The sequence below is a fragment of the Dermacentor silvarum genome, chromosome 1 (assembly GCF_013339745.2).
Source record: "Dermacentor silvarum isolate Dsil-2018 chromosome 1, BIME_Dsil_1.4, whole genome shotgun sequence".
In the NCBI taxonomy this organism is placed as follows: Eukaryota; Metazoa; Arthropoda; class Arachnida; order Ixodida; family Ixodidae; genus Dermacentor; species Dermacentor silvarum.
This window is the reverse complement of record NC_051154.1, coordinates 111,424,826-111,440,281: the sequence shown is the minus strand read 5'-3', so window position 1 is coordinate 111,440,281 and position 15,456 is coordinate 111,424,826. Positions and strand designations below refer to the sequence as shown.

General features: G+C 42.8%; 1 protein-coding gene across 2 annotated transcripts in view; it reads right to left on the bottom strand.

Moving 5' to 3' along the window:
- LOC119435068 (stress-activated protein kinase JNK) overlaps positions 1-15,456 on the bottom strand; it is a 63,685-nt gene that overhangs the window by 32,896 nt on the left and 15,333 nt on the right. For both annotated transcript variants that reach the window (XM_037702037.2, XM_037702034.2), the window contains 2 exons: positions 10,276-10,405; positions 309-367 (listed from right to left, as the gene is read on the bottom strand). In XM_037702037.2, the coding sequence (XP_037557965.1) occupies positions 309-367; positions 10,276-10,405 (189 nt within the window). The remainder of the gene's footprint in view (positions 1-308; positions 368-10,275; positions 10,406-15,456) is intronic.

Sequence of the window (15,456 nt, the reverse complement as noted above, 5' to 3'; positions counted from 1 at the left end):
CAACAGGTGGGTTTAGCCTTTTGCTACAGAGCTAAATTGTCCTGGTGGCTAAGCCAACCATGTTATTCAAGTGTAAAACTTAAAAAAAAAAACAAAAAAACATTATATTCATGCCAATATATAAATGCCGACATTTCTCTTTCAGCTCAATGACATCGAGCATGTTGCTCTTAGGGACAATAGTAGCGCAATAACTAAGGCTTGTTTACCTTTAAACTCCAATGCACAGGCAAGCTTCTAAGTCCAAAACATTGCCTGTTATAGAGACCACTGCAGAAAAGTTCCAGTAAGCAGATGCAAGTACTCACACATCTTGAAACTCCTCCAGCGACTTCTGTGGGGTGAAGGCATTGAGCAGGCCAATTATCTGCAAAAGCAAAGTCCCCTGTTATGCAAGCAACTACAGTAGTAGCAGTAAATACAGGGGTGAGTGCTAAAGAATACGAATTTCGAATTGCATAGATGGCACATCTTTAGTCAGATCAAATCACAGAAATGTTTGGAGATCAGTGTTCAAAAAATAAAAAAAGTAATGCAGGTTTCTTTGAAAGAAAATGTTTTACAGCACCAATTTACAGAAGCACAAAACATTAATGTGCACATAGTGTTTAGAGCAGATACAGCCCACAACATTCAGCCAAAAAAAGAAAAAAAAAAAGCATTTAGGGGCGAGTGAATACAGTAAAAGCTCGTTAATTCGCACCTTATTAATTCGAACTTTAGGATAATTCGAACTGACTGTCACGGTCCGGCCACGCAGCATAGACATCTATGGGTAAACCAAGTCGTTATTTCGCACGTGCATTGGCTCCTCCATCAATAATTCGAACTGCGCGCTGCCATGCGGTAAAAAAAAAAAAAAAAAAAGGAACCACAATAAGTGGTTATGACCATAGTGCTGACCGGAAAAAACCCAAAGAAATAAGAAAAAGTGCGGTCCCCTGGAATGTTTTGTCAGCCAAGGAAGGGCGGGCATGGCCTTCGAGACTAGAGGACGGCGGGCGCGCTCTATTGATAGCGTGCACTCCCAATCTTGGAGGCCATAGAGCGGGCCACTGTAAGCCAAGCCAGGCCAACCCAGAGGATAATCCAACTAGGCGGCCCCCAAGATCGGGTAGTGTGACTCGAAATTAGTGATTTAGTCCAGAAAACCTAACTTTGGGGCCTAAATTTGCCCGAAAAATCCATCACAAAATTGCATTAGCTCTATGCAGGGTTCGTACAGGTTTCCAAGAAAAATATTCAAGGACTTTTCAAGCACCTTTAAAAAAATTTAAATATTTAATATGGTAGTCCGCACATGTTACATTTTATTGGACAGAACAAAGGAAAGTTATTTGACTTAGTGCACGTACAGTTTCTTTCGAATAGATGAAATTCTAAAGCTCAGAACAGGTCTTTCAGTTTCTTTTCTATTTGCGTCTTAATGCTGCTGAGTTCTTCAGCCTTCGCTTTTGCAGTCTTTCTCAAGCTGTTTGATTTCACCACATGCGAGATGTCACCACTTCTCTCAGCCTTTTCTGTATATCCATCTGCAAAGGCCTTTAAATCGGCAACGACTGCCTCAAGCTTCTTTTTCTTCGTCTGCAACCCTTCAACTTCTTTCATAACTTCTTTCATGACTGTGTGCCTTTTTGTCTGCTTTGTTTTCCTGGTACCGTTTCCTTTCAGAAGTGTGCACCGTAATGCTGCCTCGCTGCGGACACAGCTATTCTGAGTTCTTTTGTTATAGGAACATTCAAAATTCCACCTTCCCTGTCCTCTGCGTCACATATGATACGCTGTAAAATGTATGACAAACCTTTCAGATTCTCTATGGAGATTGACGCTGAACCCCCGTTCGACAGTTGCTTGCCCATGGCTCAAAACAAGCAACAGCCTGACTGCTTTCCACAGCTCTTTGTAGGAGGGATTGAAGCTCAGGAGGTCATGAAAAAACTCATCCAGCCTGCTAAGGCTCCTCTCAAATTTTCGCACGGTGGGGGTCCGAAGTATCCAGCGCAACCCAAAGTTTGTAATCGTCGTTGCTGAGCCAGGCATTTTGTAATTTACATTTCCCAGGCATTATTCTGAACCATGCGCACCACTACCGAAACGGGGGGAAAAGCAAACAAATTGTCGACACCAGAGCACGCACGCAGATAAACAAAGCACTATGTGGCCAACAGACAACGCTCAGGCTATGAGGCTGTACCTGTTTTTAGTGGGTTGCCAATAAATCCAGCCCAAGGCAAACCCCCCAAAAAAGTGAAATACTACCAAATTCAACTGTTAAGATTCATGCAACTGCTTTTTCGTTACAAATAAGCATGATGGCACAATTTGTATTTTTGCCGAGGAGGTCAAGACGCTCTAGCCTCATTGTGGCCAGCAACTTATGGCTTTTGGCCAACCCCGAAGTCGAAGCAAGCCAGAGGGGAAAAAAAAAAAGAAAAAAGTGCGCGATGGACGCGCACTCGCTTCTTCCTCGAGCAGGAAGTTTGACTTCGCGGTCCCGGCGTTGCGGAAACCAATGAAGCTTGCCGGGACCACCCTCAACCGCCATATAATGTGAGTCGCACTGTTGGACCCCGTGAAAACCCCAAGAATTCAAGGGTTTTCAAGGACGGAAAAGAAATTCCAGGACTTTCAAGGCCTTGAAAACGGAACTTTCAATTTCAAGGGTTTTCAAGGATTTCAAGGACCTGTGCGCACCCTGTCTATGGGAACCCTGACGGTGCATATATGAAGCCCGGAATAACCATCAAGTCCCAATAATCTGTTGGCTACTGTAATGGAGGCGTTCAGTGTCACATGCCTATTCTTCAACTTTAAGGTGGGTAAAAGATGAAGCTCTGCATCACTTTTGCACTTTGGAAGACAAACTGATGACCATCACTTGCAGAAAAGACGCAAAAAGCGATCACAGATTATTTTGGTCAATAAATATTCCGAGTTACAAGTGCTTTCTAGCAACCAGGTCTCAATTCTGGCTGCTTTTCAATTACTTTCATGAGTTCGAATTCGGTTTAATTCGAACTCCTTAAGCGTCCCTGTGAAATTCAAATTAACGAGCTTTTACTGTACAACAATATTTCAAATAACGAATCGAACACATTCCTATTCAATTTCATACTCGAATCGAATAGTTAATATTCAAAACATCAAACATTTATCGAAAAGTTTTCAAATAATTAGCACCAACAAGCAAGTGCTCAAAAAAGGGCACTCTAAACAGAGAGGGGTATGATTTTCTTGTTTCCATCCTTGGACTACTTAAATCTAATGCAAACCCTAAGCTTTTAAACCATTGTGGACTCAGTATGGGTGTTGGGGCAATGCTGCAGCTTAATGCTCGTGTGACCACGATGATCATGTGCCATAAACTAATATCATATGGTAAGAGACTTGGTTTATCTACAGCCTTCAATCACAGAGCTTTCTGGTGACCATGCTCTCGGTGGTACCCAGGTACTCTCACTTCGCTCATGAAGCTGCCATTCTGCTAAACATTTCATTCAAATTTTAATTCCCGACTTTTATTTAAACGATGGGGACAAAATATCGCCTTGAATACTATGGTCACTACTATATAAGAACTTATTTCCGTGCACAGTGACAAAATAACAGCTCAAATACTCTATTCGCAACTCAAATGAACTGCAGGGGGCGCTGCGAAAATTGGCCGCGTGTGGCTACACTGTGCAACATGGCGGTTATACGGAGGTCCCCGCGTCGCCGAAACCACTGTGTTTGATCTACAGTACTGTAGTTTGACTATTTTCGTGCAGTGTGATGCCGGTTTGCGCTGTTTTGTGGAAGGAAAGCGAGTAGCTTACGCCGACCAAATCATTTTAGCCGCTCTGAGAGAGGCACAGTGGGTAATGAGGCTGAAGTGGTCGCACGGCGTGTGCAAACATCTGCCGTGACAGCGGACCCGCGCGAGATTCTGATGAAAATCACCAATGTATTCTTGAACCCATTGGTCATACTCGTGCACTGTTTGGATAGTCGGAAAAGTACAAGCACGTTCCTGCTGCTTTGAGTCACTGTTAAGGCGCGGATAGATAGTCCGGCAGTAGCGCACCCAGGATCTCTGCCAGGGGGGGGTTGACAGTTTGCCAATACCATCTAAACAGCACTAATTTCGATTTCTTCACGGGAAATTGTCAAAAAAATGCGCTTTTTGCGAGTGTGCAGACGATTGCGCGTCTTACATCTTAGTTGCAGTACTCAAATGCGTAAGGAAAGAAAAGCGATTAAACAAAAGGGGGGGTTAAGTCGGCCTCAGGGGGGGGGGGGGTTCCAACCCCCGAATCCCTCCCCGTCGGTGCGCCACTGTAGTCCGGTGTTTCGAGCGTGCGAGACAGCGGCCGGCGAAGTTGGATACGTCACGCTGGCCTCGCCAGGATTGCCGAAATATTACAACCTGCTCAGTTTGGTACGTTTAACATGGCCCGCAGCAGCGCACCGACTTGCTCGATCAGCTGTTTCCGCTGTACATGCGGATAAATGTGCGGCCGGCGCGCACTTTCTCATTGTTGTTGCCTTAACACATTTTCGTTCGGCGAAGGCTCAAACTCTGCACGCTCTTTTCAGTCCAGAGAGCTAGCGAACCTAAAATCAAGCTTTGCACTTTATCGCGAGCATGCACTTCGAATCTGTGGCGAACCCTTCTCGCTACTTTTGCGTTCCTGTTATCTATTTTACATTCAAGTTTTGCGCAACGTGACTGTTGCTTCGCTTAGCTGCGTGGCCTGACCATGATTGATTACTCCCTGCTGTCTACGAACATGTCGCTTATGGGTGCTGTGTAAACTAATGAAATAAAACAAATGTTTCTGTGTAAATTAATGTTAACTAAGCTACTGCATTATGAATCTAATTAATTTTCATGTTATTCTATAATTTACGTATCCTGCACTTTAAGTGGCCAGAACTGTGTTCGCCTCTGAACTGCCAATTTCTTTCAGACACTGATAAGAGATACAATTGCTTTGATAATTACGCATTTTCAAATGAGCACCTACTAATTTGCACTAGTTACACGGATAGCGTGTCCAGGTCGCAAGGAAGGCGTACCGCTATGCCACCCCATAGGTATTTTGCATGCTGGCGCGTACATGTTGTGCTTACATAGAACGATTTACCGACGTTACCCGGGAGTACCTGAAACTCCGATGTAACGATCGATTTTCGCTGATGTACCATACTCGGTAGTTCCACGTTGTGCGCCGCATGTATCCGATATAACAGCTTTAATGAAGGAAAGCTTGAGTACCGTGGCGACATTTGCATCATAAACTGCATTACCACGCCGGCTATCACATGAAACTGCTTGTTGCAGCACGCTTACGCTGAACGTTATCGCGATGGCAGTAACAACCTCAACGCAACTTCCTGAAGTTCACTGTAGCGCTTTACTGCAAACATAGTACAAGCATCTTGAAAGTTTGGGTGACAGCGCAAACAGACGATCACAAGAAGGGAGACACGGACACACAGGCGCTGTCTGTGTCTCCCTTCTTGTGGTTGTCTGTTTGCACTGTCACCCAAACTTTCAAGATGTACCAACTCGCCCAAAAAGAAGTATTGATATAGTACAAGCAACAGTATCGCGTTCTCTTCACACAAACAACAAACCGACCCTCGCCTGAAAAAAAAAATGAAAACTTTCTCGAGCAAGATGTTGAGAACATAACAATTGCCGTTGTCGCAGCTTATGATAAGATTCGCAATCCACGTGGCTCTTCGACGTCGCAAAACTGCAAAACGCAGCATAATTCCACGGCTGTGCGGAGTTTCGTTGATCGTGGCACGAACCCGCTCGCAGTGCGAAAGCTACGGACGGAGCGTCTGCTCCGACGCTCCGACCTCCGTACGAGGTTTCCGGCGCTCGCCGCTAGGTGTCGCATGAATGGCTGGAGTCGCGAATAGTCACTGCCATATAGGAGCTTATCTCAGTGCCTAGCGTTCTGGCCTTCTTTTGTCGTTGGTTGAAATTTCTTAATGTTTCGGGTAAAAATTTACGCAACTTGAACAATGTATTCAAAAAAGTATTATTAGAAATCTATTTTAAAATTATATGATTCGTATTCATATATGAGTGATGATTCTTTATTTATGCCCATAACTATATACAGAAAATTGAAGTGAAGCTAAAGGCCAATCGGCCTGACGGGGCTTCACCACGAGGTAAAATAGAAATCTGATCAACAGAAAAATACTAACAAACTAAATTCAGCAAACAGTGGCTATACACGTACTAAATACAAATGTAAAGAGCAGCAAAAAGTATTCACAGTAACAAAAAAGTATAGGTATCTAGATGTGGTGTACAGAACATTTCTGGCAACTGTTTCCGCAACATATACATACATAAAAGCAAGTTTAAAAACCAGGAAGATCTAGTCCTTTGCATGCTTTGTAGACATTATTAACATGAGCCATAACATCACACATAATGCAATAGACTTCAACAATGGCTCATACAAGGGGCGCGATCTTGTACGCGTTCCAAAATGGAACGGAGGCGTTCCGTTCCATCGAGCCGCACACGATTGGTCAATTTCAACCGCGACGTTCAGATTGACCAATCGTGTGCGGCTCGATGGAACGGACGCCTCCGTTCCATTTTGGAACGCGTACAAGATCGCGCCCAAGCTTTATTCTCAATGACTTAGTTGACATCACTATCTGATTCGTATTTGATTCAGTTTTAAAAATTACTATGCACTTTTAGATTTCTTGCAGTTTTGAATTCAATTATTCAATGGGACAACTAAATTTTATTAACATGTGGGGTGTGATCTTACAGCTGTTCGGAAAGCTAATTGTTCGCGTGGCCTCGCGTGATTGGTTAGAATCGCATTTTTGCCGACAAAAACCCTATTTTGACCAATCACCCGAGGTCAAGCGAACGGTTCACTTTCCAAACCGTTATAAGATTGCGCCCCTGCAAAGTAGAAAAGCTGCAACTCATTTATGCATATGCTAGTTACACCCGAGAAAAAACATCCATGGCCGTGATTTTTTCTTTTTTTAATGCATGCACAATGCAAGGAAAGCATAGCATGGTTACTACCATCAAGGTTTCCTCCCGTTTTTTTTGTTTTTTGTTTTTTTTTATGAGCTCTAGCACTGGCATCTAGTGAACTAAGGGACATCTTGAACTGATGAAATGATAATGAAAAACTCAAGCTCCTAATGATGCAGACGCTGCCATATGCGCACAATTTCCTACCACTAATGGCTTTTTGCCTTCACATTGTTTCCAAAGATGCTGTCTGTGCAGGTCATGCTTCAGAGTTGCTTCGCCATTTCTAGTGTGTATATTTCCACCTGGAGAATGGCAGCAGGCAGCTCAAAAGTGGCAAAAAAGAAGCGAAAGATGCAAGCTACTGCCATGGAAGAACATAAATGCAAAAAGGCCACACTTCTGTTTCGATGGGTTAGGGGGCCACAATGAAATGCAAATAAAATAACCTTCTTCTGACACATTGAATTTATTTTTTTTCATTTTGCATTTTTTGAGAAATGTATGAAATTACAAAATGTGCATTTGTACAATACGTTGGACAGACTTGCTAAGGCGCGGATATAGTCCAATGTAAGCGCGTGCGCGCGCCCGCACACACGTCATATTGGCGAGAGCAACAGCGTGTATAGTTCGACGCACTGGTGCAGCCAATGTAACCGGATGTGGCCAATGCGCTCCGACATGCCCGACGTCGAGATGGCTCTTGCTCTATCTGCGTGTTGGTCGGGCTGACTGAACCGACCCACAATCGCATGCGCGCGAAGAAAGAAAGGCGCCCACGCCACTTCACCGACAGTCATTCAAATTGGCGCACGGGATGGGGACTGTTCTGCACATGCTCCAAAGATAGCTGCGTATGGCGCGCGCATTGAAGTATAGAGGGGATGGCATTTCAGCTGGCGCAGCGAAACCAGCGTAGCCTGACTGGCTACAAACGAAGCTGGCCTGCGCCGATAATGTCGGACTATAAACGGGCCTTTAGAGGTTCAATTTTATGAAGACTGCAACTATGAACTCGATTTTTTTTTTAATTTAGCTGGTTCTTCATGCTCAAAAACTGAATAAATTTATTCCAGGTGTAAGTGCAAACGTAGTAGTCCTGTATGTATAAGTTGAGATTTTTAGAGCACTTTTTGGATGCAACCTGGTAACTCAAGACTTGAGGCAACTTAAAACTGACCCCTAGTGGCACTGAGCCATACAGATTCCTTAAAGAAAAACGGATTAGCATATCCATTGTTCTTGGTCTAATTTACATCTAACACATCTGCAGCCATTTGATTGATTCATTGTGGTCATTCAAGAGTCCATGCATAAGTAGAATTAAAGGGGGCAGAGTGAGGACATGGGTTTTCGTAGGCAATCTCTGAAGGCTGGTGGGGTTCCCGAAGGCAAACAAGTTTGAGAACCCCTGCAATAAACAAAAATCTGGAAGCTCTCCTGCTTAAGCTGAGCTTCCAGATTTTTAAACCTTCCTGATATTTTTTTTTTCATTATCATCTATGACACAAAAGGTCCAACTCCTATATTCTGTAACAGCAAGTGATAAACAATGCATATATTTAAATTTATAAGCTAATCACACAGCCAGCCTCAGAGCCTATGTACTGCATTGTTGTAGCACCATCATCAGTGACAACCATTGCCAGAATAGAGAGAAAAATTCTTGCTATCGTGACCCACGAAATGCTGCTGTGAAGGTATGACGTCAAGTAAGGATACAGATTATTACTGCGATAGCAATTATATGGACACTCCAGGCGCGTTTCTGTTGCCGCCGTCACTGTGAGGTTCCGTATAAAGTCCAAGGGCGATAACGTCGTCACCGCGCGCCGTATGAGCAGATGATGGCAGCTCAATCTCGCGCGCGCAAGGGAGGAAAGCGGGGAGGAAGCGCGCTGTCTTCCGCAGCCCACAAGGCTCTGGACGGAGGGAAGGGAGGGAGCGTGTTCTACTCCGGCAGCTGCTGCGTAAGGCGCGGTCCACCCTATCTTGAAAGGCATCTGTGACGGAGACAGAGTCCACCATGCGCTGTGTTTTCGTGGCTTAGTCTGCGTTGATGAAGGTCAATTTGCTGGCAGCACGAAGGACAATTCACTGGCAGCACGAAAGTCAATTCGCTCGCTGCTGCTGCTGTGCTTCCTCAGCGTTTTGATAGTTAGTTTCTGCGATCATCAAGTGAGATGTGTTCATGTTTGCTTGTGCGTGCGTGACGCCATGCTTGTTAATTTAGTTAGTAAGCCTATGTTTACAAGTTTATATGGCCGATAAAACTACTATCCTAACTTCGTATAGCTGTCTGCTAATTTGCTATTGCAATCTATGCTTCGCCTTTCGGGTGAAACTATGCCCGTCACATTTCAGTTACTTTTGTGATTCAATGCATAAAACGGCCTTTTGTTAAGAAAGTAACTGGAATGCCAATGCATTTATCTGCAAAGTTTGGGAATTAATATCTCGAAACTGGTGTCATCCTGAGAATTCGTTCCAAGTGGATTCGCCTTGTAAACTCCATGGCTAGAATTTTTAAATTGCAATATGGGCCATAAGTTAATTACTTTAAAACTTAATTAGAGATTTTTTGTTAATTAGTCAATTATGCATTTCAATTTTTGAGCAAGTAATGTCCACCTCTTCGAGTAGACCAGCTCATGAACTAGAATTATGCTATCTGCCACAGGCAACCTTTAAAAATGTTTGCTAAACACCCTGTATATGGGCTAGCATTCAGCTATCCCTTTAAGCACACACGGCAGATATTTCTGCATCAAGCATTCAGCCTAACATTGCAAATATAATTTCTCCTGTAGCGTTATCTAGCAGAGAGAATAGCAACTGGTAGGGCTTTACATCCAAGAGTCACACCCAAGCTTTGAAAAATAGTGTAGTGGGGGCTTTAAATTACTTTTCCTTCACCCCCCAGCCCCCTTTGGAACACAGCTGTCACAACCATGAATTGAAATTCTGAAGTTGTGCGGTGCAGCAGAATGCCAAAGCCACTGAGCCACCATGGCTCAAGAATGACCAGTCTGTCATTATTGCCAATGTTACTACACTGTCCTCTTCAAATGCCATGTATTTTTGCATTTCAGTGTCCTCAAACACATACATACATGGAAGTCGTCAAACATTATCGCAATGTCCATAGCTCTCATATGATAGAAGAGTTTTACCTTCTGTGGCCGCAATGACATAACCAATATAGCCATTTTACATACCCCAGTATTTCAGAGAAAGAAAAAAGGGAAAATGCTCACATTTTTGTGATTGACCAGCTTCATAAGCTTGAATTCCCGATATGCTCGCTTGGCATGGGTCACATTCTGAAAAGGACGGCTGAGCTTCTTGATGGCCACATTTTGACCAGTCACCGAGTCATAGGCCGCACTGGAATGAAAATGCGTCTACAATGATTCAAGAGAAAAAATTTCAAAAAACAAAGCTGGTTACACAACACACGATACATGACAATGAAAAACTGATTAATCCTTTTCAGCTTGCAGACACCAAGACATCAGAAGCAACCTCCATCTTGCAAATAGATTAAGAATTGTTGGGGCCCTTCTACATTTCATTAAACAAATTACAGAACAAGCTGACAGCAATAAAAATTGACACCAATTCTTTCTCGCCGTCATATACAACCATTGCTCACACATGGGTGATTTAGCTTAGGCCTTTGTTTCACCTTGTTCCATGTGCTTCACTACTATAGTGACACCTTGTAGATGCAGAGATGCTATATTTATTTTATTTTCACTTATTTATAGAAATACAGCACGCCACCGGGCCAATAAAAGCACCGTACAATATAAACAGAAGTCAAAATGACAAACTGCTACAACACCCAGGAATCAACACAACAGGAAAATAATAATGTCAGCCAGAGTACCTTTAAGTGAAGATACACAGACAACATACACAAAATATTAAGCAGAAGCACAGTATAAAAGAACTACACAGAAAGCAAAACCAAAGGCAGCTGAAAGTAATTAAGCAATGGCATCCAGATGTTCAATGGACAAAATGCAGTCAGGTGACAAGATTATTCCAGTCACTAATTGTTTGCAGAGAGAATAAGAATATAAACACATTCGTTCAGGCAAAATAAGGAGTCAGGGAAAGCGGGTGCATGACAAGTGCAGAGGGAGGTAAGTAGAGCTAAGTATGGTGCAGAGTCAAGGACGAACTTAAAACTTGGCAATAACAACATTAACTGCTCAATTTTGCCCCAGGATTGTAATGAAGTAATCTGGTTAGATTCCATAACTTATGCAACCATATATGGAGAACACTTTATGCTGAATCTTTACCTTCCTCTACTTTTGCTTTGCAACCGAGCCACGATGTGTAAAGGGGCTTTGCAACATGCACAAGAAAGCTCCTTAGATGGCACTGACAACACTGTCACTATGTGGAAATTTTGTGCACCAGATACGTTATAAAGCGGGACTATGGTGAATGGATAAGATTATGTGCTCTTAGTGTTCATGAGGTATTGAGAGTACTACAAAAAACTACAAGTTTATGTTTTACAGTCCCATTTAATTATTATTTACATCACAAAACAAGCAATGCAAAATAACTTTTACACAGGCCACACAAGAGGCATTGGCCACCAGTACGCCTCGGATGCCTTTTTCAGCTATTTATCTTCATGGTTAGCTTAACACAGCGAGTACAGCGTTTTGCCCTAAATGTGATCAATTGTGCCCCCATTCTTTTTCTGTAAATTCTACATGTTTTGTCTGGCATCCCCACAGACGATGTTTATATAATTAGGGTCCTGTGTTATCAATTTTGAATTCCACATAATAAAAAATGTTTCCATTAATATATTTGTCCTTATAACTGCCTTTTTTAGGGGTGGATATTTTTCACCACTGAGCTTACCATTTTTGCTTTTTGTTTTTTATTCAGTGAGTGTTTGGTTTGGTTCACTAATTTTGTTGAGGCTGAAACGAGATATATGACAGCAAGCCCAGCCATTCAACATTGTAGTTGCTTGTAACCGACAGAATAAAAACAATCTTTGAGAAGCAAGCTAGCATGTGCCTCGCACAAGGGGGCTTGCATTTAAAAAAAGAAGGGGGGGGGGGGGGGGTAATTGTTACAAGCTAAGAGTACATATATAGTATAACTTCCGATACAGTGACAGCCTACTTTTCGATATATGCACCAACCTTGTTTAGACACCTGCAGTGATGCTACTGACCCATGCCATTTTGGAGCAGTAAATGGTCTTTTGGAGTAGGTATCATAAAGCAATTGCAAAACATATTGAGCCTCCACACTATGTAAGCCATGCGAAAGCAATAAATCGTCGCTTGTTCATAACTTTAATCAAAACATTAAACATAACATCACAACTTTGTTGCAGTCCTCACTGTTGACGGCGAGATAAGAAGTGCTGCCCGAAGGTGTATTATGTTAATAAGAGCAAAGAAATAACACACACAAAGAAAAAGGAAATCTAAGTGCGGCGATCAAGGGCACGGATTTACCCCCCTCTTCATTGTCTTTCTGAAATAAATAGCGGCAGAAGACGCGCTCTCTGGGCTCTCGAAGATATTGTCCTTCACCGTACTTGAAGCCAAGTCTATCAGACAATGAGGTCTTCCGACTTTACATGTTAAAAATCCCTTAAGTGGCTTAGACCTAAGCGCAGAAGCACTTGGACGGGCTACGTGGAGACTTCAGAGGTGTTTGAGGATTTTCACCATTATCTCAGCCGTACCACACATCTTTTAGATGGAGCACTCCATGACACAAAATTTACTCCAAATTATACATATAAAAATTTTATGAATATTTTTGATAAAAACACTACACTAGCTACACAAGTAGTTACGCCCTCCTGACAGACAACTTGAAAATGACAGAGTTCCATTTTGTTTGTTTCTTCAAGAGCACATTTATTTTCAATTATTCATCACCAAATTTGACACAGGCTAGTTTCTCATTCATAGGCAGAAGTCTCGACACCAACATAAACCTATGTGACGTAGCTTACTGTTGGGCAAAGGAGGAAGTCAGTCTTGCTTTTACCAGCCCAGAGGCTTATTTTGAGTAGTGCCGATGCTATCATACGCAAGAGTGAAATGAGAGGGCAAGGAAAAAGAAGCGAAGAGCTGAGCGCCATCAAGGGCCTTTCATTTGCTTTTTGCGCACATGGGGTTCACATGACTACAGTGGGTGGGCTTTCCTCGGCAACACACAAGTCCCCGTCACAAAGTTTTTTTCCTCCAGAAACATACGCATGGGATGACATGTCGTCTGCTTGGCACTTCCGATTCAATGGTTCCAGCACAGGATTCTCCATTTGCAGGCTTGATCGTGCTTGCATTCCGTGCAAAATGTTGCCCACCCTACACTGCTTATTTCTAATGCCTGCAATGGTCGCATTGATGATCGACCACAAAAGCTGAACAGAGGCTGTTATTTTGGGTAACCTTTGAAATCAAATTGATTAAACGCGTGGATTAGCTATGCCCACTGTAACAGTTTCAGATTTACCTTCTATAAAACATCCCTGCCTTCCTGATCTCCAGTTAATGACGAGCAATTTTTCTACATTGCAACTATTCATGAGTGCTAATAGATTTGAGCTTGAACCAGCCACACGCACTGTTATGTCCACCTGTCACAGCCATTGATAAACAGCATTGCATAACTACGCAGAGTATTTAAGAACTACTTTCATGGAAAGCAATACCAGCAACACATTTTGATTTTCAAACCTTACAGCATTGTATTGACTCGCGGTAGGTTATTTGCATTTAAAGGGCCCCTCACCAGGTCTGGCCATTTTGAGCTGGCAAGTGCAGTGCATACAATGCACACTAATGATTGTGTCTGCTAAGTATTACATAGCTACGCGCCACTGAAATTTCAAATCAAATGCCATTTGCCCTTCTCGCGGTCGCCGCGCTCCAAGCTGGCGAGTTGACGTATATGTGCAAGTGCACCTACGTACATGTAGCTGCTGTGACGTCACTTTCAGTGACACACGACTTCGAGAAATATTCAATTCAACAGCAGTTATTTGTTTGATCTGTTGGTTTAATAGACGAATTGAAGTTTAGAGAAATAATAAAACTTACAAACCAAATGCCTGTGTGTCTGTTTTACTTCATACCATAGCAAGGGTGATGCCTGTGTGTCTGTTTTACTTCATACCATAGCAAGGGTGATGTACATCCATTTCGTCTGCTTGTTCCCACATCGTGCAGTCGCGTGCGCTGTGAGCGAAACGATGTCATTTTCTACCCTGTTCCATGGCGCAATCATGCTCTGTGATCCGCTTGCATCTGCCTCAGTGTTCTTGTAGCACTGACTTGTACCACCAGTCAGGTGGCATTCTCGTGCACAGCGCGAAACGAGACGTGTGCAACAGCTTGCGCGCACGGGAAAAAGCGCACGAGAGAAAAAAAAAAAAAAAAAAAAGGCGGGGCCCGTGAATTATGTGTCACGCGATCCTCCAGCTCCGGTATGGAAGAACACAGGGAAGGAATTTCGCTTGCAGAGGCTAGACCGGGCAAGTGGAGAGCGTGTCCTTGTTGGCGGAGACGCTCACCTCCCGAAATCATGGGTTCGCAGCACTGAAATATTTTTACATTGGCTATTAATGAATCAATTTGGAAAATTATTGTGGTAGAACACTCCTAAGAGGGCACGTAACAACTTCCAGCATATAACCAAAATTGGCTATGTGGCCTGGTGAGGGGCCCTTTAAAAGAGCAACTGACACCGCACCAAAGGAGAATTATTATTATTATTTATTTTTTTGACAACAAATATCTGCGTTCATTGGATAATTTTAAGAGCTGTTTACCTGTCTCGATCAGCAATATGATGACAATGCAGTTATTCTCAACACGTTAAATCCATGACGAATGTCGAAGGGCTAAGCGTCCGAAACATAGAAATTCAAGGGCTGTGAAATGAACATATTTTGGCACTGATCTGATACTTACAGTTTCATATGGCAGAAAATGTTTTCTAATACAGGTCGAGTTTCTGTTAGCAACGATATGTTAATTGACTTTGTTAAACACTTCAACACAATGTCTCCCCATCAACTAATAATAATGTTCTCAAATAGATTGAGCGTTTCGTACACAACCACAAGTACCTAACCCCTTACTGCATTAATTTTTATCTTCATGTAAAAAAATTAGACAAGCCTTTGTTTAGGCCAGATATGCCTGAACCAACATCACTTTTCTAAAGAAATGCTTGGTTGAAAATTTATGAGCAATAATTGTCATGTATCATATATTGATGCATGTATCCTTTTTCCTAGAATTGTATTTCACCCGCTAAAACTTGTAGTTATCTCTCAGCGCAAGACGGGCACCTGCATGACTTGGAACTTGCTCGAATGCTATTGTTCTACTGCTATCCGCTGTGTATGTTCTCGCCGAACTTTGTGTAGG